Source organism: Poecilia reticulata, linkage group LG17 (assembly GCF_000633615.1).
Source record: "Poecilia reticulata strain Guanapo linkage group LG17, Guppy_female_1.0+MT, whole genome shotgun sequence".
In the NCBI taxonomy this organism is placed as follows: Eukaryota; Metazoa; Chordata; class Actinopteri; order Cyprinodontiformes; family Poeciliidae; genus Poecilia; species Poecilia reticulata.
The window spans coordinates 5,319,989-5,343,294 of record NC_024347.1 but is presented as its reverse complement, the minus strand read 5'-3'; the positions used below and the strand labels follow the sequence as shown (position 1 = coordinate 5,343,294).

The window sequence follows — 23,306 nt, the reverse complement described above, 5'->3', positions numbered from 1 at the left end:
AAGAAAGTTTTTTTATTTGATGTTGTCCACATAGAGTATGTACATTTTACAGCAGTTGAATACCAAAGGAGATCAAATAATACATAAATTATATTAGATGGCAACTGAAAAAACAGCAATCTTTATATGACATAATATTAGTATTCAGAGAAGACGCGGTGTGTGTGAGAAGGGAATCTGATCACGACAAGCAGACATGTATGATCTAATCGAATGTTAAGAAAACAGTTAGGTGCTTCGCAGTCAATACGACCTCAGGCTTTCACTGCTTATTATTCACATAGAGGGTTGGGGGTCGACAGTGTAAGAGACACAAATCATCAGTTTTAATGAAAACTTAAGCATAACGGTATGAATCTGTAACATACCGTGGCTGTACAGAGGGAGGACAAAGTGTTGAATGTGCCTCAACAAGCACTTTTAACTGCATCCCTTCCTCAACTGTTTCCACTTTCCTTCAAGTTTCGGAAGGTTTAAGAAAGTCTTAAAGAAAATCCTCACTGAAGGCTGCTGTGATTCAGTGCATCACAAAGGCAACGCATCCACGAAGCATCCAGCGGAGCAATCCCCTTTCTGGGCTCAGTATATTTTAGCCGATGGAGCAGAAAATGTTACCGCTGCTAAATAACCTCCCAGGATGGATTCGGGCTGTTGGTGCTAAGTGAATAATCAGAATACATACATCCACATTTCTGGTAATAATGCCTTTTTGTTTTCAAGGCAAGCGTGAAACAACAGCGCTGTTAACAAGCTCGTGTCTGCATGAAGTTACCCCTAGCTTAGCGAAAAACACCGTGGGAAAGCAAAAAAATACAAATAAAATACAGCTGTCTGTGCTGGCTTTAAGTTGCTAGGAAACAAATGGGTAGCAGGCATACAAAAACATGGCAAGTCTCAAAAAAGCCCATTACTTTGATTAATTGTTTTACCTTTTTAATTCACAAACTGAAATTGCATGTCACAATGTCCAACTTTAATATTAGAAAAAATTACTTCCATCATAAAGTTGGAATTCCATCTTGAAAGGTCAGACGTTTCTCACACAATCTGGCCTGAAAATCCAATATGGCAGCCATGCTATGCTAACGTCTGTTTCATAAAGTTAATAAATTAATTCTAATGATAACATTGCTACAGTGTTTGGATGAATAAACCTCCGAGGAATACCATCATTATTAGCTGGGGAGGCTAATAGTTATTAGCATGGTAATGTAGCACAACAGTTAGCAAACCATAGTGGTTTTTATAAAACTGTGTCTGGAACCCAGTAAGGTTCAGGGATGATTATTAACCCAGATCCAGGCTCTAACTTCCAAGGCAAATAAAAAAACGAAACATAAACCGTCAGGAAAATAAAGATAGCTAAATTAAAACAACAACAGTTTCTGTCCTTCCCTGTTAGCCGTTTCTAAGGTAAAACGAGAAAACCACGGGATGAAATTTACCAAGCTGAAACGAGAATAGAAATCTTACAAAAACTAATGGAAGGAAATATTTCCCAAATTGTACATTTAAATTACTATTAATGTCAATTCACTGTGGTGCTGCGTCTGAGAAGTCATCAGCAGTGTGGTTACACAAAAATATTGCACTCTACATATCAGAACCTGTGGGGCCTAAATTAAGACACCACATCGTGTCTCAACAGTTGTGTTGCAAATCAGAGACGGTCCCCCGGATGATGGCGAATCCATTCCACACAGCTGTGCAATGTTTGCGATTACCAAGCAGAGGGCTCGGTTTTGGCTTCCCCCCGCTCGTTAAACACACAGGAGCGTGACCTTCTACGGAACATGGTGGCGCCGGGGCCCTTCCTCCGAGTGATGCGCATGTAAATGTCAGAGTGCAGGAACCTTGGGTAGGAGTCCTTTTTCATCAGGCTGAAGACTTTCATCTGGGCTGCGTCAAAGCAGCCCCTCGTTGGGTGCTCCATGTTTTTCTGGATGGCCATCTTTGTGTTGTAGTCGATGTTGACCTGAGTTAAAGCAAAGTCAAACATCAAGTATAACCAGTTAGAACAGGAGACACGGCTTGTAGGCGGTGCATTAAAAACAAATATCCAGCAGAGTGACGCGAATGATTTTAGCTTCGTTGGTCAAGATTTAGAGTAGCTTGCAAAACAATCGACAGCCCTCGAACTTATCAGGTTTTGTCATATTATAACCTCAAATTTCCTATTTTATGGGTTACAGCCAACAAAAAGTAGTGTATATTTGAGAAGTTTCACAATAAAATTTGTAAAAGCGGGCATATATTTATATCCAACAAATCATATTTTACTGTAATTACAGCCGCAGGTCTTTTGGACTCACTACCAGCCTTCCATGCCTAGAGTCTGAAATTTTTTCAATTTTTTTTGCCAAATGGCTCAAACTCAGTGAGTGAAAATCTGTTTTCTGGTTTTGCCACAGATTCTCAAACTTGATTCAGAACTGGACTTTTGATTCAGCCATTCCTAACGGTGGGGTTGGTGCGTTTCATTGCGGTGTGAAGTCTTTGCTTAAAGGCCAGACAGACACATTCAGGTCTGAACCAACCAGTGGAGATTGCTTCATGTGTTTGCTGTGTTTCCTCCACAGCTTGGGGCAAACTGCAAACTTCTTATGGCTTCCCTACTCTCACCATAGCATAGAGACTAGAGGTGTGCCAATCGATCGGCCACCGATCATAATCGGCCGATTTCCGTGAAAAAGTGCATGATCGGTGATCACCGATCACGGTCTCTTGTTGCCGATTACCTGCATCTCATTTCGCAGTCTGCCTGTGCAGCTGGTCTCCTCTTTCTTTCACTCTGCGCAAACGCGCAGCAACAAATCCTAAGCGATGTGAAACTATAACGCACTGAGTGACTGGGGAARTTTGCGTGTTGCGGCGGAAAATTGAAGCACGTCAAAATGCATCGACACGACGAAACTAATGTGGCATAAAAACAATGCCATACTTGACGGAGTTTGGCTACATCGAGGCTCACTGCAGTAAAAAGACATATGGAGGATCAGATAGCAGGTAAAGCAGGGCACAGCTACAAACACTCACCCGGATTAGCATGACGGTCAGAAAGCTAAACAAATAACCCGCAAAATTATTTAAGTCTTCGAGCTGCGATGTGGTTCTATTCTCGCTGTTGAACCGCTGCTACGTGCTACAGGTAGTAATATTTCAGACGGAGCGCCGCTTCTGCTCCACCTGGTAGTGACTCTCACACCGAACCTCTGTTTAAAGCTGCAGCATCTAACTTAAAAAAATAAATTTTACATATGTATTAAAACTTTCGCTGTCCTAACATGAGACAGATCTCTCAAAAAAAATATCGATCTCTTCCCAGTTCTGCATAATTACTCCACTCAGTCAGAAACAGCCAATCAGAACTAGCAGTAATCAGCTAGCCGCCATGCTATCAGGAAGTTTTCATTCAGTAACTCTGGATTGTTTATTGTAATGGATCCTGTATTTGCCTTTGAATGTTACATTTTATACTTGGAATTTTTTTGGCAATGTTGAGAAGTTTTATTTTGGCTCTTTGCATTATTTAGCCTCTTCAGAACCTTCATATGTTTTCAGTCTGTTAAAGATAGTATTATTGATAGCAGTACAATTTGCACAATACCTGTTTTGTTTAGTTTTCTTCTTGGAAAAAGTTATTAAAAACAAGTTTTTGTCTAAATTAAGATGAATTCATGGTTCCTTTTTCCACATAATGTAACCGGTAGTGTTTATGATTAAAAAAATAATAATAATTATGTGATCGGTATCGGTGATGGGCCCTCATGGGTGATCGGAATCGGTATCGGCAAGAAAAAAYCTGATCGGCACATCTCTAATAGAGACCATATTGTATTTGTAAAAAAGAAAAAGAAAAAGACTTTAAATCATGTGTAATTTTACTGACACTTCCTAACTTTGCAGTACTTTGAATTGGCCAATCACACAAAGTCGTAATAATGAATGCCGTCCATGAATCAGGGTCGAAACAATTAATGGGATTAATTGTGATTGTAATAATTGTCAACTAATTTACTAATCGCTAATTAGATTATAGACTCTAAAACATGCAATTTGAGAAAATAGCAACATACTCAGAGCAGCATTGAGCTGCTCTGAGTATGCTCTGTACAAAAAATATATACATTTTGCATTTTTGATTAAATAACCCTTCTTTGTCTGTATAAAATAAGCTTAAATGGTTAAATGAAAAATCTGCAGTGTACCAATGATTATTTATGGTCAGAATAGTGAATTACTAAAAGCATCGTGAGCTGCAGCCCTACTATTAATAACTCTGTGAGGAGTAGTAAAACCATCAGAAAGTTATTTCTGTGATTCACAATTTGGAAAACATCAACAGATAAAGGGCTGAGAAAGGTTCCCCAAAGAAAGACGGGGGAAGTCCCACATTTGCTCGAGGAAGAGTGTTGGTACATTTTTATGATTTTAGACATGCCCTTTGTGAAATGCGCTCGTCATATCTTGCATTATTATCCTACATGCTGGTGTAGAAGTTTATCTCTTCTGCAAACGAACCGTCCACAACAGGAACTACAATGCTCATGTCAGCCAAGCTGCCATGCTAAAAAAGAAGAGAAAAAAAAGCCTTTCACCCTCTTAAATGTGTGCTCATTCTAGACTGAAAGTGTGTGGGAGATGCTCTCTTTAGCTTTGCAAAGACAGTTCAAAACCTCAAACCAGACGAGCAGACTCCTCAGCAGCCTGAACTGCTGCAGGCTTTGAACGGCGCATCAGATGGTGGTCGCATCATCAAGCGCAAATTGTCTGGAAACCGCAACTGTCTCACACACAGAAATAACTCGGCCTGCTTTTTGCAGCATGCATGCACATGACCTCAGCAAGCTGCTGCACCTAATGATTGTTCACAAAGGTCAGCTCGCCGCAGGCTCATGTCTATGGAGTGTGTTAGTCCTCGCCCACGGTTATTTTTATAACGGTGACATAAATATTTCATCTCAATCAGCCCTCAGTGACAGATAAGCTAAGAAAATGCTAAATGTCACTGGCGCGTTCACAGCTCCGTGCCATTAAATCTGCGCAGTTCTGGAGAACATAAAGATGCCACCACCGTACCTCTTTAGGAGCCTCCGATTCAATATAAACGGTATAAATATATTTGGCTTTGGACAGCCGCTTGGTTTCTGAATCGATGGTCTTGTATTCTTCGCAGGCCAACCAGAACTCGATGTTTTCCTCACTGAACTCCGTCCTGAGGAACTGAGAGAAGGTTTCCACCCCATCTGAAAAAACAGAAACACAAACTGTTAGAACAACATGTGGTAAAAGGAGAGATGTTCTACTACTGGACATACAGGGACTGTCGATCAACTTTTCTATAATTTGGGGGAAATTCTGTCAAATACTGTATTGGTTGTTTTATTATATTGGCATGTTAGCATGACAGAAAGTCCAAACTTCCCAACTCTGACTAAAAGAGATCAGTGTGACTTCCTGTTTAAAAGTCAGCTCTTTGGCCAACAATTAACTCTTTGGTGTTCACGGCGGTCTGTAAGCTAAAGATACTGGTGTAAGAGAACATGGCCTGTTCTGTGACCAATAGAAATGACACGGCTTTCTCATAATCCTGAGTAGATTCTGATGTAAATGCTGGTGGATTCTTTAATTTGTTCTCTCTGAAATTTAATTCTTTAAAAAAAACAAAAACGGTTTTATTGGCTATAGTGGCCTTTATTTGATAGTTAGTTAAGAGGAAAGTGGGTAATGAGAGAATGGGAAGACATGCGGCAAAGGTCACCAGGCCGGGAATCGAGCCTGTGACAGCCACGTCGAGGACTGAGGACTCCATATGTGGACTGTGCTTAACCCCTGCACCACCACAGCACACCTCAGAAATGTAATTCTTAACCCGTTTTTCCCCATTCTGATTTAAAATAAGTTGAACAAGACCAGTAAACAATGATGCTTTTAATGCAAAGTTGTACTAAAAGTTGCATTAAAAGTCCATTAAGTGTCAACTTTGCATTAAAAGTGTCATTATTTACCGAATGACACTTCAGGACATCAGTCATAAACAATCATGTTCACAATATGTGTTATGTCATGTTTTCCATGCTTTGTCACGTATTTGTGAAACTGTCACCTTGTCCTGATGGTACATGACAAGACAGATGCTAAGACAGATCCTCTGCCTCCTACCTTAGCTACTATTGCCATCTGCAGAAACAACCCATCAGATCCAGGAGGAGGGTCTTAATGTTGTCAATCAACCTCGTGTGCGCGCTGCTCAATGTGCTAATGGCAGCAGAACAACTCACCGTTCCAGGAAAACTAGTTACCTACAGTCATCTGTAAGCTATGCTAATTAGCATTAGCATTCATATAAGGGAACACTGGGAGATGGTTGATTTTTTTTTCAGATTATCTGTTTCATGCTAAACTATCACGACACAGTGACAGTTTTAATATGTAAAACAGGTGTTTTGTATAAAAGTTACATACCCCAACTTTAATTCTTACTGAAAATAGCACCATCTTTTGACTGCGTCATCAACAATTAGTGACTAGTGGAAAGTAGGTCTACTAAGATTAGAATTCATCAGGAGTTTATGTCCATCTAATTTCCTTAGCTTTTAGTTGGTCTGTGATAAATAAGCATTAACTGGTAACTGTGATTGTCCTTCAACAATCTCTAGAAAACATTTTCCATGTTGATATTTATGTTCTGAACATTAATACCTTTCACCAAATGTGATTTTTGTTGCTGGTATGATGGAAAACTACCAATTTCAAACTGGAACTTTTTAAAACCTTGGTATTTACCACCACCAGCCCCATGTACGCGAGTAACTTCAGTAAAAAACATTAAAAATATTCACAGCAGGTCTACAAGTAACTATAAAGGCATCTTTAAAAATGTTTCCAAAACAGCACACAGGGTTTCAGTGTGGCCCCTAGTCTTACTTCTGTGATTAGGAGGAAGTTGCACAGTTTCTGTATTGCTGTCTGTTCTGACAAAACATTAAAAGATGTAGTGAAACTCCCGCTGTCGTCTCCATTGTCTATTTATTGCTGCGAGCGCTCTGTTCCAGTTTTGAGCCCATATAAAGCAAAAGCGTCTGACAGTCGAGTCGACTGTTTCGGACAGCAATTTAAACGAGCGCTGCCGTGAAAGTTTCCGAGGCTCAGACTGACCTGTGTGCTTCAGCAGCTCTTCAAAGGAGTCGCTCCACTGCAAGGCTGCCTCTGGTGAGATGCTGCAGATAAAAAAAAAAATAAAAAAAAAGACAGGACAAAAGAGTCAGACGAACGGTCAGATCCTCCCTAATGATGCAGCGAGCAATGTTTTTGTGGGGATTCTCAGAGAGCCGTCTCCTCGCCAGGTTTTCTGCATGCCGCCTAATGAGTCGACGCAGGGCCCGCTGGAAACTCTGGGAGGTTAAAAATGAATCACGGTCGCCTGGCATAATAGCGGCTGTAACGTGAAAATAATGAATTGTGCCTCACTTGCTCGTTGTCGTGTTTGTCTTTTTATGGGGACTGACGTTTTCATGGGAGCCCGACTTGGTGAGAAAAAGGCTTAGTCGGCTCTTCCTCTCTTTGTCTTTCTGTCTGCAAAACAAGGCAGAAAATACATCAAGCTCCAAAACACTCGGCGCCGCACTTGTGGCACTATTTAGCAAATCAGCAACTTATTTGGAGACTTTTCCTCTCTGACACATTTTGCGGTGGTTGACATGACACACAATTAATTACACCGCTTGCTCGTGGTAAAGAATGACCTAAAAGATAAGTCAGGTTAGCTGACAAGTCTTAATAAAAAGCAGAGAGGCTCGCTGGGAACGACTTAAAGCTGTAAAAGTGGTAGTGTTGATTAAAATCAATCTGCTGCCTTGCAGTTCCAGTTCCACACGTATATTAATAAACATCTTCAGTAAATCTGCTCTAAATTAGTCTTTAGATGACTGAAAAGGAGTGGAGTTCAGACACCAACCTGCTGCTGTCGTCCTTCATCGCTGGTGACTGCAAGTCCTCTACAGCAAACATTCTGAAATATGCTTCCTCCTTTGGGGCCATGTAGTTAAATTGAGGAAATAGAAAAAGCAGCGTCTCCATGCTCGTCTGTCAGTGTGAGTGTCGTGCAAAGCCGTAGGCCACAAATAGAGCCGTGAAAAAAAAACAAAAAAACTGTTTAACCCATCAGTTGATGAGCCACCTCATCTTTTATAAACCCTGCTCACATTTAATTTCCCATACCTGCTCCACTTCCTGTAACGGGCCAGCAGCTCCATCAGTGACACGGAAAATCCCCTCGGGTTCAACATCCTGTCGACAGATTGCTTAAAGTCTTTTTGACAAAGAAACATGGTTACGCTAATTAACAGAATTTTTTTTTCTTCTTTTTCGGGGGAAGGCAACATCTTGGACATTTTTTTTATTTGCCAGTGAAAAAAATAGCTGAGGTGATTTCAGGGAAATGTTCTTTTTAGATACATTATAGGGCGAATGATCAGTGATGTAGAAGTAGTTATGCCTCTTGAAGAGTTTTGTATTTGGGTGCAAAAATTATAAGTTATCTAGTTGATAGATTTTCTGGGCTGTGGATCTCTGCAGCTCCTCCAGAGTTACCATGGGACTCTTGGTTGCTTCTCTGGTAAAGGCCTGATTTGTACTCCCTAGTCTGCTGTACTGTTACTCAAGGCCAAGCAAGGCCATATTATGTAATCTCCATGTCCTCAACCGGTTTCTGCCAACGTCCAGCTGACTGGGAAACGCCAAAGGTGACAATAATACTATCAGACACACGGCAGATAAAGATATAACTGGGTGAAATCATGAAAAGGGGACCAAAAAGAGATCAACAGTGTGGATGATTTCCCTCCCAGGAACAACTAGAATAGTGAAGGACTTTGTATGGTAAAGGACTCGGTAAACACTACCAAGATGGTAATGTCTTGGTAGTGTTTGCTAAATGCCAGATTTTTTATTTTTAGATGGTGGACTAAACACTGACAAGTTAGACGTCCAAACATTGGGATTATGTTTTGACTGTGGGCTGTTGTTGTGTTTGTGTTGTGCTTTTTCACCAACCTCGAGTCTCCACTTCCTCATAAGGCCACCTCTACTGACGAGCAACCAAATGGTTCTCTACCCGAGTGTCAACCCACATGATAGCATCGAGTTTCAATCTCTAATCTTTCTTAATACTTCCTGTTCTTACCTCATGGCTTTTCTGTTTTCCTCAAAGAAAACCTTCAATGGTCTTCTAGAGATTCTCTAAGGAATCCATGCCAATGTAATGAAGCGTTTCTGCCTTGCCATGCCTGTATGTCGCTCATGTTTTCATGTCTCCATACAAAGTATTTCATTCCTAATCAGTTTTATTCAGCCATGCCTAATCCTCTGTCTCTCCGTTTTACCTGTACCCTCCACTATTTAATCCCTCCCGAGTTCCTCTAACTCTACCAGAACGTCAATCGTGTTTGCCAGTAGAAATCCACTGAACCTTTTCCCTGCTCTTGCGTTCCATGTGTCTGATTAAGTCAATTTCCCCGGAATACACCTTCCCTCCCTTGCCCACAACAGATTGTGACTGCACATCTGATATCTGGATGAGAATCGGTTGGGACAGGTCTTCAAGTCCAATCCTCCCACCTCAGCCTTACTATATGTCCACTGACTGTTTAATAACCACGGGATTAGACTGCATCTATGACTGAGGAGTGTTTCAGTGTCTGTGACGCCCATAGACAGATGCCACACAGGCTGAAGGAGTGTTTAAAGGAACCACCCTCTGAACACTTCCTCCTCACGTGTTCATGTTATTCCACTGAGCTTTGGAAATGTGAAACCTCATTTAAACTTTGTGTGTTTCTGAATAATCTCTGCACATGTCCCACAGTTAAATAAGCAAAACCTGCTTTAGACTTCATACAACAACTGGATATATACTGAGATCAAATTATTCCCTGGTTGCTACAGGTTATATTAAGGGGAATTGGAGTAAAAGGCTCACAATACAGAGGCACACCACACTTTCTAGATTTATATATTTGAAAACCACATCTCATTTCATTTCACTTCGTATTTATGCAATATCGTGTGTTGGTCTATCAAAGAAAATCCAAATGAAACACATTGAGGTTTGTGGCTGCAACATGACCAGAAGTGGAAAAGTTCAAGGGATGTGAAGACTTCTGGAAGGAAGTGCGAGCAAGCGCTTCTTCAACAATTCCCCTTACACTGTTAGCACCATCAAAAAGAACAAAATATTGCATCAATTTTAAAAATATGAACTTAAATTTACCTCATGTGTATGTGCATCAAATTCAACAATCCACTGAAAATCTACAAGTAATAGATTTATCATAAATTATTGTGATGATTTGATTAGAGAAAGTCAATAGGAGCTTTTCTTTAGTTCCAACAACTATTGGTTTCTTTTGAACAACCTACAGAGGAGCTGACACAAAGCTAATAAAACCCCACAAGAGATAAAATGGCATCAATCAGCTTCCGTTTATTAGTTTCCACCCTTTGAAATGTTCATATGAAAAGATATGCAAGCATTTATAGACATGGAGCATAAAGCTAAAGTGATATATGGGAAAGGCTGTTCTTGTTGATGTGGCCTTTTCTAGTGTGATTTAGCTTGGGTCTGCTTTGTGCGATGTAGCGAGCATTTATACACACACACACACACGCGCACGCACGCACGCACACACACGCGCGCACACACACACACACACACACACACACGCACACGCACGCACACGCACACGCACACGCACACACACACACACACACACCGAAAACACTTAAGATGTATAAAACATGAAAAGGATGACATTTTGAGATTTATTCACCAACACTTAATTCTTATGGGAAGATAATGCCTTAAAGTGATGTGAAGGCAAAGCATTACATAGCCGTGTGGAAAAAAAAATCAATGTCTTGTGTTTTTTATTACAAAGTGGTTTAATTACACATATTCTGTTTAGTTACTTATTCAACAAATAGACAAAAATGTGTATTCAAAATGAGAAACACCCAACCGCTAACAACTCAAATTACATCTGTGAGAAACTTCTAGTCAGTGATGGATTTAATGGGATGTTTGAGTCCTTGTTATGTTGGAAGGTCCAGTTCAGCTTCAGGTTTTATATTTCTACTGTCTCATGTTTTTATAAAGCACCTTCTGGTACCTGGTAGTTTTTTATGGCACAGTATTAGTGCCAAAATTAACACTAATTTAGTGTTAATTTGGAAGTAATGTCAGCCACTTCCTTACTATATCCATTCTGAAGCTAGCTACTGATCTGATTGATGACTGGCTTCATCAATCATGGTTCAGATGATGAAGCCATCATCTGAACCTTACTGACAATTGTCAGTAAGGTTTGTGAGTAATGGTCATTTGTGACCATTACTCACAAATGAAAATTAGACTAATCACTTGCTTTAGCTTTGTAGAGGCTGTTGACTAGTATATCTAAGCTGCTTACCCATTGGGCTGCCTTCTCCCTATGATGTACATGAGCACAAATAGGCTAGCATTAGCATTGGATGGGCTAGCAACTAGCATGTCTAGCCTAGAGAGGCTGATGACTAGCATGTCTAGGTTGGTCACCCATTGAACTGCCTACGTTCTCTGTACATGAGCATGGGTAGGCTAGCATTACTATTGAATAGGCTAGCAACTAGCATGCCTCGACTAGAGAGGCTAATGACTGACATATCTAGGCTGGTCAATCACTGCATTGCCATCTTCCTCTGCTTTTCATTAGCATGGATAACGAAAAGCATTATCCATAAAAGCTAACTCGTTGGCAGCAACGAGTGTTTGTTTTGTTTGTTTTTTTGTCGTTTTTTTTTTTATTTAACACAGTAGCAGCTAGCATGCCTAGAAACATGCCAGTTGCTAGCTAGATGCTATTATGTTCCTAGGGCGACCAACCAAGGCATACAGTGCCTATTTCAAGTACTGAATTGACTTCTTCCTCCATCTTCCCTTAGCAAGAGTAGGCTAGCATTAGCATTGGATAGGCTAGCAACTATCATGCCTAGGCTGGTCATCTGTCTGTCTTTAAAGTTTTCTTTAAAGAAAACTTGATGGGGGAAAAATGTGTGATATACAATAGCTAGAAGAGACAATATACATTAGATGTGTTGATGTGTTCTTTTTCCCCCAAACCATTTTTCCTGGAGAGCTGCATCTGGTTTACTAACAGCATGTCCTCTATCTGGATGTTTTAACAATTAAATGTCCCACTCAGTTGTCCTGAGATCATTACTTTGCAAATCAGAATAATCTTTACTGGCTGAGATTATGTGCAGAAACAATAAATCTGACTGCAGTTTTCAAATTCTAACTGCACACAAAGTAAATACATAAAATTTAGATTAAATGAAATAAGGATATGTGCATATATTGCCTGCCTTTTTTATTTATATAAAAAAGGAGAATTGCTACAGACCAAATATGCTTATGTTTTCACCATCTACTAGCTGCGTACTCTGACTATAAGGTGCTGATTGTGTTCATCAGAGACAGTCTGAGGGAGGAAACCGTCTCTGTGGCTGCTGGTGTTTGCCAGCAGCTCTCTGTACTGCTGACCTGGAGGTAAACGTTTAAACAATTTGTCTCAAGGATGTTTGGGATCTGCAGAGATGCTAGCTGCCCTCATCCTGGCCTTTGTTTAGGTTCTTTCAGGGAAACGTCAATGTGGCTATCATCTCTTTATTTCAGAACAAAGAGTTCCTCCTTCCACACCTACCATGAAAATTAGGCTTGCAAATCATCTTTGCACTTTCATATCAAAAGCAGTAAATCCCTAACCAGGCATAATGAAATGTTCTAACCATGGACACAAAATGTGATACGATTGCAGGTAATTTTAACCTTTTAAAATTGGTGTAAATGTCAGGATCTTCACATTTATTCGTTACAAGAAAATACACACTATATTCTTTAGAAAACTTTAAAATAATATTTGTTCAGTTTTTGATGATCATTAAAAAAAACAAACACTTTAACCTCTCAGTATTGCTGAAATGGGTATTAAATATCCACATGTTCAAATATATGTAGGTAGAATGAATAAATAAATAAAAACTCATGGTGTCCTCATTTTCTCATGCGACTGTTCATGTTCTGACTCATGTTGCTCTCCCATAAAATGTGAAGTTTGCATAAAAAGAAATTGTGTCATTTATGCTGGCAGCAATAAGTTAGCTTTTCTCTGACTTTCATTTTTTTTATTTTTTTATTTATTTATTTATTTTTTTAACTTTGTGGCTCTGGTGGCCTTTAATCACAGAGCTTTAGACAGGAAATGGGCAGAGAGAGACGGGGAGAGAGATGAGCAACAGAGGTGCTGAGGTCCTCACGAATGTGGTGAGAACCAATAGCGTCTACATGTAGAGCCCCTGTTTTACCTCAGCACCACAGGCCACTCTAACTTTCTCTTCTGTAACATCACAAAAACAACGCAGGGTGTTTACTGGGTGAGCTAGTAGGAGAAAACTTTAAAACGTTTAAACAGAGCAGTTTTGAAGCAAGCCAGGTCTGTGTTTCTAACAAACATGCTCCATCAGATTTACATAACTAAATCTATCATTTATGATCAGAAGTACATAATGTGTTCATAATTACCAAACATAAAGGTTTAGTTCAATTTTTTTTATGTGCAGCATAAAAAAAAAATACAAAAAATAATAATAATCAGGCACCCAGATCAATTATGTCTGATTTTGATCATTTGGTTCTCACGCAAAACAGTATCTCCGTTGGTCCACATCATGGAGGGATCGTTACATTGTGTGGTAAACATTAAAAAGCCCCGTGCAATGCTCCAGTCTTTCTATCCCAGTGCTGGATGACTGAGCGGGTTCTGGTGCTGCAGTCGGTTCCAGTATCACGCAGCTGTGACATCTGTCCACCACACCTGCTGAGAAAACGCACGATGCAACCATCTGGCCTTGTGCAAACCCCAAACACAACCGGATTTGGTCTCTGCCTGTTGCCGGTACATACAGAGCACGCTCCGTGTCTGCTTACCTTTCTGAATGATCTGCCCGGAGACAACATGATGTCATCCCTAAAACCCGCTAAACACCGTGGTACAACTGCAGGTTCTGTGCAAATCGGATTAATTAGAAACCTGTTACTGGCCTCCATGCGTTTTAAATTATGACCAAATCATTATGGTTGCTTAACCATTTCTTGCCAACGAGTGTCACGTCTTTGTTTACGAGCGTTGGATGGGTTTCTTCTGATCAAATTGGCCAAACCATTTTTTTTTTTTTGGTCAGATGTTATATGGTAAATGGTTTGAACTTGTAGAGTAGTGGTAATATCATGTTCAGAGGATCTCAAAGTGTCTCGCCCGAGGATACAAAGGTAAGATTTGGATGGAGCTGTGAACGAACCGACAACCCAATCGACCAATTTAGGGACGAACTGCTACCGCCATCACTATTAGAGTCCCAACAAGAACCAAATCTGATCCAATTACCCCACAAAACACATGCTCTACAATGCTGGACGAACAAATCCAGTGGACGCAAACGTCTACAAACCGCTGGTGAAATGCCAGCTCTTCCTGATGTAAAAATATGACGGCATGAGAAGTCATTTCATAACTTTCTCTACCTTCACAGCAACATACATCCTGGACAGGCTAAACGTTTCTATCTACTTTAAAGAATCTGGTTCGCTGTAAATAAAGTTCAGCTAGCCTAGAGAGATTAGCGTGTTTGAATCCTTTTGCCAAAGACAATTTGAAGGATCAAAACAAACTGCATAAAAGTAAAAATAGAAAAACAGGACAGCAGTTATGTTACCAAACTTAAACATTCAAAAGAGACAGTAACTGGTCAGGGAGGCTGGGACACTGAAGAAGCTTCAGGAGGTTCTGGTAGGTGCTGTCATGTTCTGCATAACAGTCTCCTGGATTCTCCACTGGAAAAACTCAAGGGTTTGGATTAATTTATGGTCTGAAGAAACCAAATCTGCTGACTGAGTCTTGCTCTGGGGTGATTTTAATTCAGATGCAGCTGAGTGTTTGATCAAGCTGGACAAGAAAAAAAAAAAAGTGAAATACTGATCCAATTTTGACCCTAAACCTTCAGCGGTTTTGTTGTTGAGAGTCCAAGCACACATCCAATCAACAAAAGAGAGGCCTCAGCAGAAAAACATTTTAATGTTAGACTCCAAAACCAATGTGTCACCCAAAAGAAGAGATTGAGAAGAGATGCTCACAGAATCTGAAGGATTCAGAGAACTTTTCCAAGTTAGAATGCGAAAAAATACAAATGCACAAGCAGGTTTTTGTAAATAATTTTGCATTTTTCACTCAGTAATTGCAGGAGATGTCACAATAAAGCTGCTGTGCACACTTTTTATTCTATTCTGTGTTTCTTACGGTATTCCCAATGGGTGAATGAACACAGACCAAACTGAAGTGGGAAATTAAAGCAGACAAAAAATTTAGTTGGGATCCAAAATGTGTTTATGACTGACATACAATAAATGTCAAGAGTCACGAGCACAATATTAAATATGCCGAGTAAGACATAATGACTCACTCACGTAACATTGAAATGACATCATCACTTTAAATCTAATAGAAATACATGCATCACTGTGAAAATATTTTTTTATTTTTTTTAATTTTCTTTACAATATTCTGATTTTTTTGTGGAATAAATACATTTTGTATTTTATTCAAACTCCTGCATCACAAAAGGACTGAATCTATTTTAAAAAGCAGATTGGACAAAAACAGCAGATGCAGTTTTTGCCTTGGCTGAGCTCTAAAAATGAACCCTGCTTAATTATTGGAACACCATTTTAAAATATTCATTAGTAATTACTCCAAACTTTCACCAGCTTTGTGTTTTTCCCCCTCCATTCTACCAAATCACATTGTTGGCACAGAGTGGAATAAATAGATTTATTTATATAGCCTATATCAAAAAAAAAAACAAAACAGGCTTGTGCTAAAGTAATTTTCCTCACAGGATAATCTGCTTGTCAGAAGTATCACTCAACTATGGAGGCTTTTACTATCAGCGTGCAGCAGTTCTACTTATTTAAAAATCACATGATTGATGCATATTGGTTCACTTTACATGTCGCTCCAGCAATGCGGGAAATACCCCCGTTTTGTTCCTGTATGGCAGCATCAGTAAACAGAAGTGTGCATCTGTGAGCAGCGATAATATGCAAATAAACACTTATGAGGGTGATTGAGATGTTGCTTGGCAAAAAACAAAAAAGGGGGAAGTGATGAAGTTGAAACGGCAAAGTGCTGACATGGTTGAAGGGGAAGGAGGGCAGTAGCTACTTCCTTTTTGTAAACATCTGTTTAGGCAGGCTGGTTCCGCCTGCTCCGTCTAAAGTCGGGCTGAAAACCCGGTGAAATCCAGAGAGAAAAATGAAGCCAAATGTCACGTCGGGTGTATCAAGGACTCCCCTGCAGACGATCAACGGGGTTTGCAGAGAGGCAACGTCAAACGCATGCAGACAAAGAAACAAAGATAAGGCTGGGAAACTTCAATCAAATGCACAGAGTTTTCTGCCGTATCATTGTGTTCTTATGTGCGCGACAGGAGGGCTCTGCGGGTTTACTTTTATCTAAAAGTAAGACGCATTTGTGATAAAGGAAATTAGATGAGCACTCAGCAGAGAAGCAGGGCAGTGGGAAGACCTTGATCCTTCTCCAGAGGGCACCGTCCGTCAGATCAGCCACACGGCTGAGGAAGCTCTTCGTTTTCATCATTTGCAGCTTTAGACATTCCATTTAATGACACCAGTTTAAAAGCAGTGCATGTCTCTCATGTTTCGCCACTCAGTTAATAACAAATTTACACCAAATGCCTAAGACATTACGAGTTAATGCCTGAGGCTGTCTTCACGCCTGATAGTCCAGTAGGTTCATTGCAATTTTGATCCCCAATTGAATCATTTGTCACATTTTAAGGGTCAAAGGTCACTGCAACTCTGATGTGCTAAGACTAACACAGCAACACGACATCAAGTGTGCAAAAAAAAAAAACTTCTCACCAATGATGACTACCATTGATTTTAGCTGTCAAGTTGTCAACAGACTGCTTTACGGCTTATTTGTACGCGTGATATAAGAAAGACATGAGAAAGTGCTTTGCGACCGATCGCCAACGCCACGACAACTAGAACAAGGTCCAAGGTGTCACATTTCACAGGCCAGATAAAAGTTTTAATTAAAGTAAGGCAGGGAAACGGGTCAGTTATGCTAGCTTGACTTTGACTACCTCAACATGTAGATGTGCTGTGGAACTCGTTATGTTTCGATTCAGTTAAAAAGAAGGTTAAATTAGCCAATTAACCAATGCTGTGTTCAGATGATCACTTCTTACTAGTCGCAACGTAAACACCAACCCTGAGAAGGATTGTACAGTAACAGATTAAATGTTCTGTTCTTTGTGTGGTAAATGTTTGTGTGTGTTTTCGTGTTGAATTCTGTGCATTTTTTCTCTCTTAACGTCTTCAGCAGTTTGAGCTCCAGTGGATGTGGATCCTTGGACTGGGCCGTTCAGGCCAGCCTTCACTCTCCATGAGAACCAGTGAGCCTTAACTGCTCACGATTTGTTTACCCCAGTTTCTCCCTCGGTACACTTATGATTAGAGGTGTTACAGTGCAGGATTTCTTGCAACTGATCCGAACACAAACATTTAGCGTTTTTGATGCGGCATTGTAAGCAGATATATAGGAAGAAACATTACTCTCAATTTCACAGCTCCAATTTGTGCCCTTACGTTTAAATATTTACAATATTCATCATTCTCAATAAGCCACAGCATGACCATATTAATATTATCATTCAGAGCTACTAAATCTGTTTATTAATAAACTTGTTTAGCTGTAAGTGTGTGTACATAACAGATTGGGAGAAGTTCCACCAAAGCAGCTCAGTAAAATAGTTTCCCATTTCAATCAAAAGAATTAAAACAACATTTTTAGCAACTTTTATTAGCAATTAGCATCATTAGCACTTTTAGCATCACTTAGAACAACAGCAGCTTGTCCATTAAAAATCTCATATCCATACCCTCTATCAAATTCCTCTATCAGTCTGCCAATGTTAATAAATCCCCTAGGCTCCATGGTAGATAAACAATAAAGCAACTTTCTAATTCCAGTTGGCCGAGTTCACACCTCAGTTATTATTACTGTAATAATTTGAATTAACGTTAACCTCTTGAAAGTATTGCATAAAACTCAAGCTTTTCTCCTTTTCGACAATAATGTATCTCCAAAAGCTAAAGCAGAGCATCAGAGCTCTGCCTACAGCAGCAGTCTGCCCACTGACAGCAGGCTGCAGCCTCGCATTGCAACTATCTGCCAAATCTATAACAGATAACAATAATAATCTATTGGCATACTTTGTTTATATGCAACTCAAGAGAATTGCATTTTATTTAACAGCACAACTATTTTTTTGACATCTTGTATAAAATTTGTTAAAATATGACCTCCAGGGAGACAAAACGGTGCTGTGTGGATATATGACTTTATGCACATATCTGATCCAAGAGTGATGTCAACATTGAGTTGCATACCAATAATCTTTACTTTTGATAGGTACTGACCAGTGCGTACGACGAGTAGATGCAGTTTGGACGTACTCTGACCCATCCTGCCACTACAGATGGGTGGATCGATTAAAAAAATTGATATCAATAACATCGATACCAAGTCGGTATCAGTATCAGACCGATAGATGGAAACGATCGATACTTTAGTTTCAGATTTTCTTTTTGGATTTTTGTGTTTTAGTTTTTCAAATCTACCTCAAACCAAGGTTTTGCTTCAATTTGTTCTCATTTTTTGCACTTTTGTTGTTCTGCTGTTCATCATGTCATAGGGTTTCCCCATGAAAAGTGGCCAAGCCTGGTGGTAATGGCATTAGGACAGTCATGTTTCTGAGCTAAATTTTTTTTAAAGTTGACAGGAAATTTGAAATTATGACTAGGCAACTATAAATGTGTTACTGGAAGACATTAACAAAACCCAAACACCAATTATGAAGTCTTAGAAAAGGCAAACGTTAAAAAGAAACTAAAACAAACAAACAATGCTTAGCCTGGTGGGGTTGCAAGTAAAGCCTGGTGGCCCACCAGGCTTGTAATACTCCAGGTTAAACCCTGTAAAATGATATGAAAGTATTTTGCAGACTCCTACAAACTTTGTCCAAATTCTGTCGAATTCTTTAACAAAATCTTTTATTGGAAAATCTACAAACACGGGTCAGAAGTTTGAAGATATTAAACTGGGATAAAAGTACCGCCGAGATCGGAACAGGCTAAACTGGTGCTATACTTACTTGGAATTGAATTAATACCATAAAAAGGCAGCATCGCACACCTCTACTAGCTACTACAGTTTGGTTGCCGTCAAACCCACTCAAATCTTAGCATTTGCTAACTTTCTCTGCATTGAACACATCAGTTTGTTAAGGACAAAAAGGTTCACTCACTGCCTCATGTACACACACCACCCACTAACACACCACGCTGAAATAATAACTGCTATTCCCGTCACCTGTCAGTGGTTATAATGTTGTGTATGTGAAGATAAGAACAAAAAGAAACTTCACTATATGTAGCCACAAATGATCTTAGCCAGAAGGGTGGTGAGTGAACCGAGCCGTCTGAGAGCATTTAGGAATGAGATAAAGAAAAAAAAAAAGAAGGGTCGATATTAGAATAAAAATGACCAGCGTGAGAGGAAGTCTGGGAATGATGTTGCTTTTGGGCGATTATGCGCCTCGCGATTTATATGCTGTGCCAGCGTTCAGCAGCAGTGCAGAGAGCAGTGTGCCGTTTGGAGCAGATGGGCATGAATCACATGTGACTTTAATACCGGAGATCAGAGATCATAACAATTCATTGCATGTCAGCAGACTGATGTTTCCGACAGTGGGCATTGAGTGGTATATCTATTGCATCATAGAGATTCTCTATCTGTGTTAAGTTTTCTTGTGTGCCCGTGTAATGTGCATGTAGGTCGTCAATATGTTATTTTAAAAGGTAAAACATGTATATGGAAAAAAGAGTAAATGTCTAAAGTAAGTTATAGATGTGATAAAAGCACACTTTATTGTAGAACAGTTTTGCTTGACTGGATTAAAAGGTACAAATGTACATTAATTGTGTAATAAAATTCTTGTTTATGTGGGCCGGTGATGAGAATAAGCAGTTGTGACTCTTAGCAGGGAAAAAAAAAAAAAAAAACTGATCAGGGAAGAGATTTTTCCTGATTACCATGTGGGTTAAACAAGACTCGGCATGCTCTTAAGTATAAAATGTAAATCGACTTTAATTTGCAATTCCCTACCACTCCCATCCAAGATGGTATTTAATATTAATAACCTGGACAAGTGCTCCGCTTACTTATGGGCCCATGCTTGAGTAATGCAGAGAAAACTGCCCACCACTGCAGGAAGCTAAGGTCCGTATCCAGCTGTGGGGGCTTTAGCTTGCAGTTGCGCAGATGGCGGCGCAGGTTTAATGACTCCTGCTGGGTGGTTGCTGCATAGAGAATACTAACCGAAAAAAAAAAAAAAAAAACTCACACATTTTATATATAACCTGATGGGTGAAATGGAGCCCTGTCTTGTCTCTTGAGTTTAATTAGTTTTACATAAAAACAGCCCGTCTGGGGGACTGAGCTCGATTCACGTGTTCTGTTTGGCAACCAGACGGTCAAGGCCGCTACAGAGCCACTGTGCTAGCAGAGACAATCACAGCGATGCTGGTTTCAGTCGGCGGATACCACGGGCCACCTCCAAAGACCTTCTGTAAAGGACCGACGAAACTATCTGAGCTGTAAACTTGATTGACGGTAAAGTGAATTTTCCGCATTAGTCACACAAACGTCAAAGTAAGAAGAAAAGATAGGAAGGGTTTTGGTGTGGTGACCAAGTGGTGCTGATATTTTTAAGTCATTTAACAGGAATAAATACTACTGTCCAGCAACCTCATCAAGTCAGATTAGAAATATTTAAATAAATAAAAAATGCAGGTTTGATATAGAAAAGTAAGCAGGTTAGAAGTTCAATTATGATAAAATGATAAAACAGCTACTAAGGGAGTCGCGTGGCGCAGTTATAGTGGGCACCACATAAAAAGAGGGTCGTGACCCCAACGAGGTGTCCCGAGTTTGACTTCCGGCCTCAGTTCCTGTGCCGCATGTCCCCCGCTCCTACCACCCCCTCTTTGTCCCATTCTTGTCACTACTAGTCCCGAAGACATTCCTAACAAACAAACAAACAAACAAAAACCTTTACTAAAACAACTTTCTAACTAAGGATCCTAAGGATCCAACTAGAGTCCCCAAAGTGGCGACCTTCAAGACGCGAAATCTTACCGTAACTCCTCCCGGGGCGTCACTCAGCGCTCGACTCTCGGCTTTTGACTCAGCTCAGTCTTTCTGCCGCCGGCATCTCCCTTCCGAGCCTCTCCTTCCCGTCCTCATTCCAGCCTGGACGAATCCAGTCGTCCGGCCCATTCGTCGAGTCCTGGGAACAGGTGTTACGGTAAAACCCGTTAACACCTGATTTTGCTGGAACATCTGTTCCACTACAGCCTCGCCATTTGCCGATTTCCGGGGTGAACTAGTCCTTAGCGTCCTCGCTACTCCACTCTGCTGCTCACAATGGCCAACCGGTATCGTCTCTGCTGGTCCGTCACCGAATAACAGAGCTACTCGAGAGCTGTTCTGGTTCGTAATTGAAATTTCGAGAATGTGGTTGATCAGTTAAATAGTATTAAGGGGAAAAAGAAGATTTTTTGTTTTTTGTTTTTAAAAAAACACTGGGCTCATTATGAGAATTTGAGGTATATATATTAGGATCCAACAGATGACAGTAGTGCAACAATAATGGATGCAAGCTGCCGTTAAAATCTAAAGAAGAAGAAGAAAAAGAATATGCTCTGTTTCGTCCAACCGCCCATCAAGGTGGATGGGAAGAACCTGGTCAGTCTGTCCTGGCCGTTTCTGGCTCAGAGCCGTTTCATGTTGTCACCTTCCTACAATAATGACCTAGGTGGGGTTTTTTTGGCCAAAAGTTTATTTGGACAAAAATAAATAAATAAATTTAAAAAGTCACTTTTATTAAAAGTGATATAAAAAGCTAAAATTATAAAAGTATAAAAAACTAAAATTATTTAGCCCATTATTTTAATCCAATCAATCAAGTTTATTTGTATACTACATTTAAGCAAAAAGGGAGTTTAGAGTACTTTATATCATATAAACACAAAAAATAATAAGTTCCAAAATAATAATTAAATAATTCATACAGAATTATTAGGAAGGTGACAATATGGCAAGTGGCCTACCTTCAATAAATACACATGCATACAAACAGGAAATACTAAACATGCTACACAACAAACTTACGGATCAAGAAAAACCAAAACGTGTACATAAAGGCCACCTTCCCACATTTGACTTTGATTGGACCGTAATGCTTTGTACCCACATCTGGAACACCAAGAAATATTATGGGCATGGAACATCTAAGGATTTTCCTTAGTGGCTCAGGGTGACTGATGAACAGCCCTGTTTGTTTTTGTATCTTTGTTGTTTCTGAGGCAACTTGTAGTTGCTTGATCTAAGGTGAATTGTCAATGAGCATGAATTTCTGCCTCTCTAAGGGATGTGGCAGTGGTTATTGGTAATGCACAAAGCTTTCGGTTTCCAGAAAAGTTTGAGATTCACTTTTACCAAATGTTGGCATTTTACCAAACATTGTGCATGGAATGAATCAGTTGTGCGATGCACATGCAGGATGCATATGCAAGATGTAAACGGAGTAAAGCTAATAGTGTGTGCACATTTTCTTGTGGTTATAACCATTACGCCAACCGCTTGACAGAGAATGCAATAACCTTCAAATACTCACTCGTGTGAACCATAAACACACGAGTGTTAGTCTGTATGCAGACTAAATCCTGGCATTTAATATCATAATTACCCTTAAACTAATAGAGAAACATCCTCTGCATGGTGCTGCCATGGGCGTTGAACTTCTTCTGAGAGACTAAAGTCACTCACCAATGGTTGAAACATCACCATTGTTCATCGTGCTGCGTAGGGTTGGTTTTTAGTCACACAGCTAGTACACAGTTATGCACCTGAGGAGACCTGGTGACTAAATATAACTTATGAATTAAGGCGCGGAGACGAGGGCTGATGCAGAGATAACAACCCGGTGGTCAACTGGACAAAACAAAGCAGCAGAACATCTTGAACTTCAGGAGGATACTTCCTGACAGCAGAAGAGAGAGTGAA

At 40.0% G+C, this 23,306-nt stretch overlaps 1 protein-coding gene across 1 annotated transcript; it reads right to left on the bottom strand.

Moving 5' to 3' along the window:
* Positions 1–21,748, bottom strand: rgs18 (regulator of G protein signaling 18). The gene is made up of 7 exons (XM_008433247.2): positions 21,378–21,748; positions 8,221–8,289; positions 7,958–8,085; positions 7,471–7,575; positions 7,159–7,220; positions 5,080–5,246; positions 1–1,975 (listed from the first exon to the last, which is right to left on the bottom strand). Exons 3-7 carry the CDS (start codon positions 8,077–8,079, stop codon positions 1,721–1,723), a joined length of 711 nt encoding a protein of 236 aa, XP_008431469.1. The 5' UTR covers positions 8,080–8,085; positions 8,221–8,289; positions 21,378–21,748; the 3' UTR covers positions 1–1,720.
* Positions 21,749–23,306: the final 1,558 nt, after the last annotated feature.

Excerpts from the sequence above, each read along its gene's own strand:
- rgs18 (XM_008433247.2), bottom strand. The coding sequence starts at position 8,079 with ATGGAGACGCTGCTTTTTCTATTTCCTCAATTTAACTACATGGCCCCA. Across the intron at positions 7,576-7,957 it reads ATGAAGGACGACAGCAGCAG|ACAGAAAGACAAAGAGAGGA; the intron begins GTTGGTGTCTGA and ends CTTGTTTTGCAG. Across the intron at positions 1,976-5,079 it reads AATCGGAGGCTCCTAAAGAG|GTCAACATCGACTACAACAC; the intron begins GTACGGTGGTGG and ends GCTTTAACTCAG.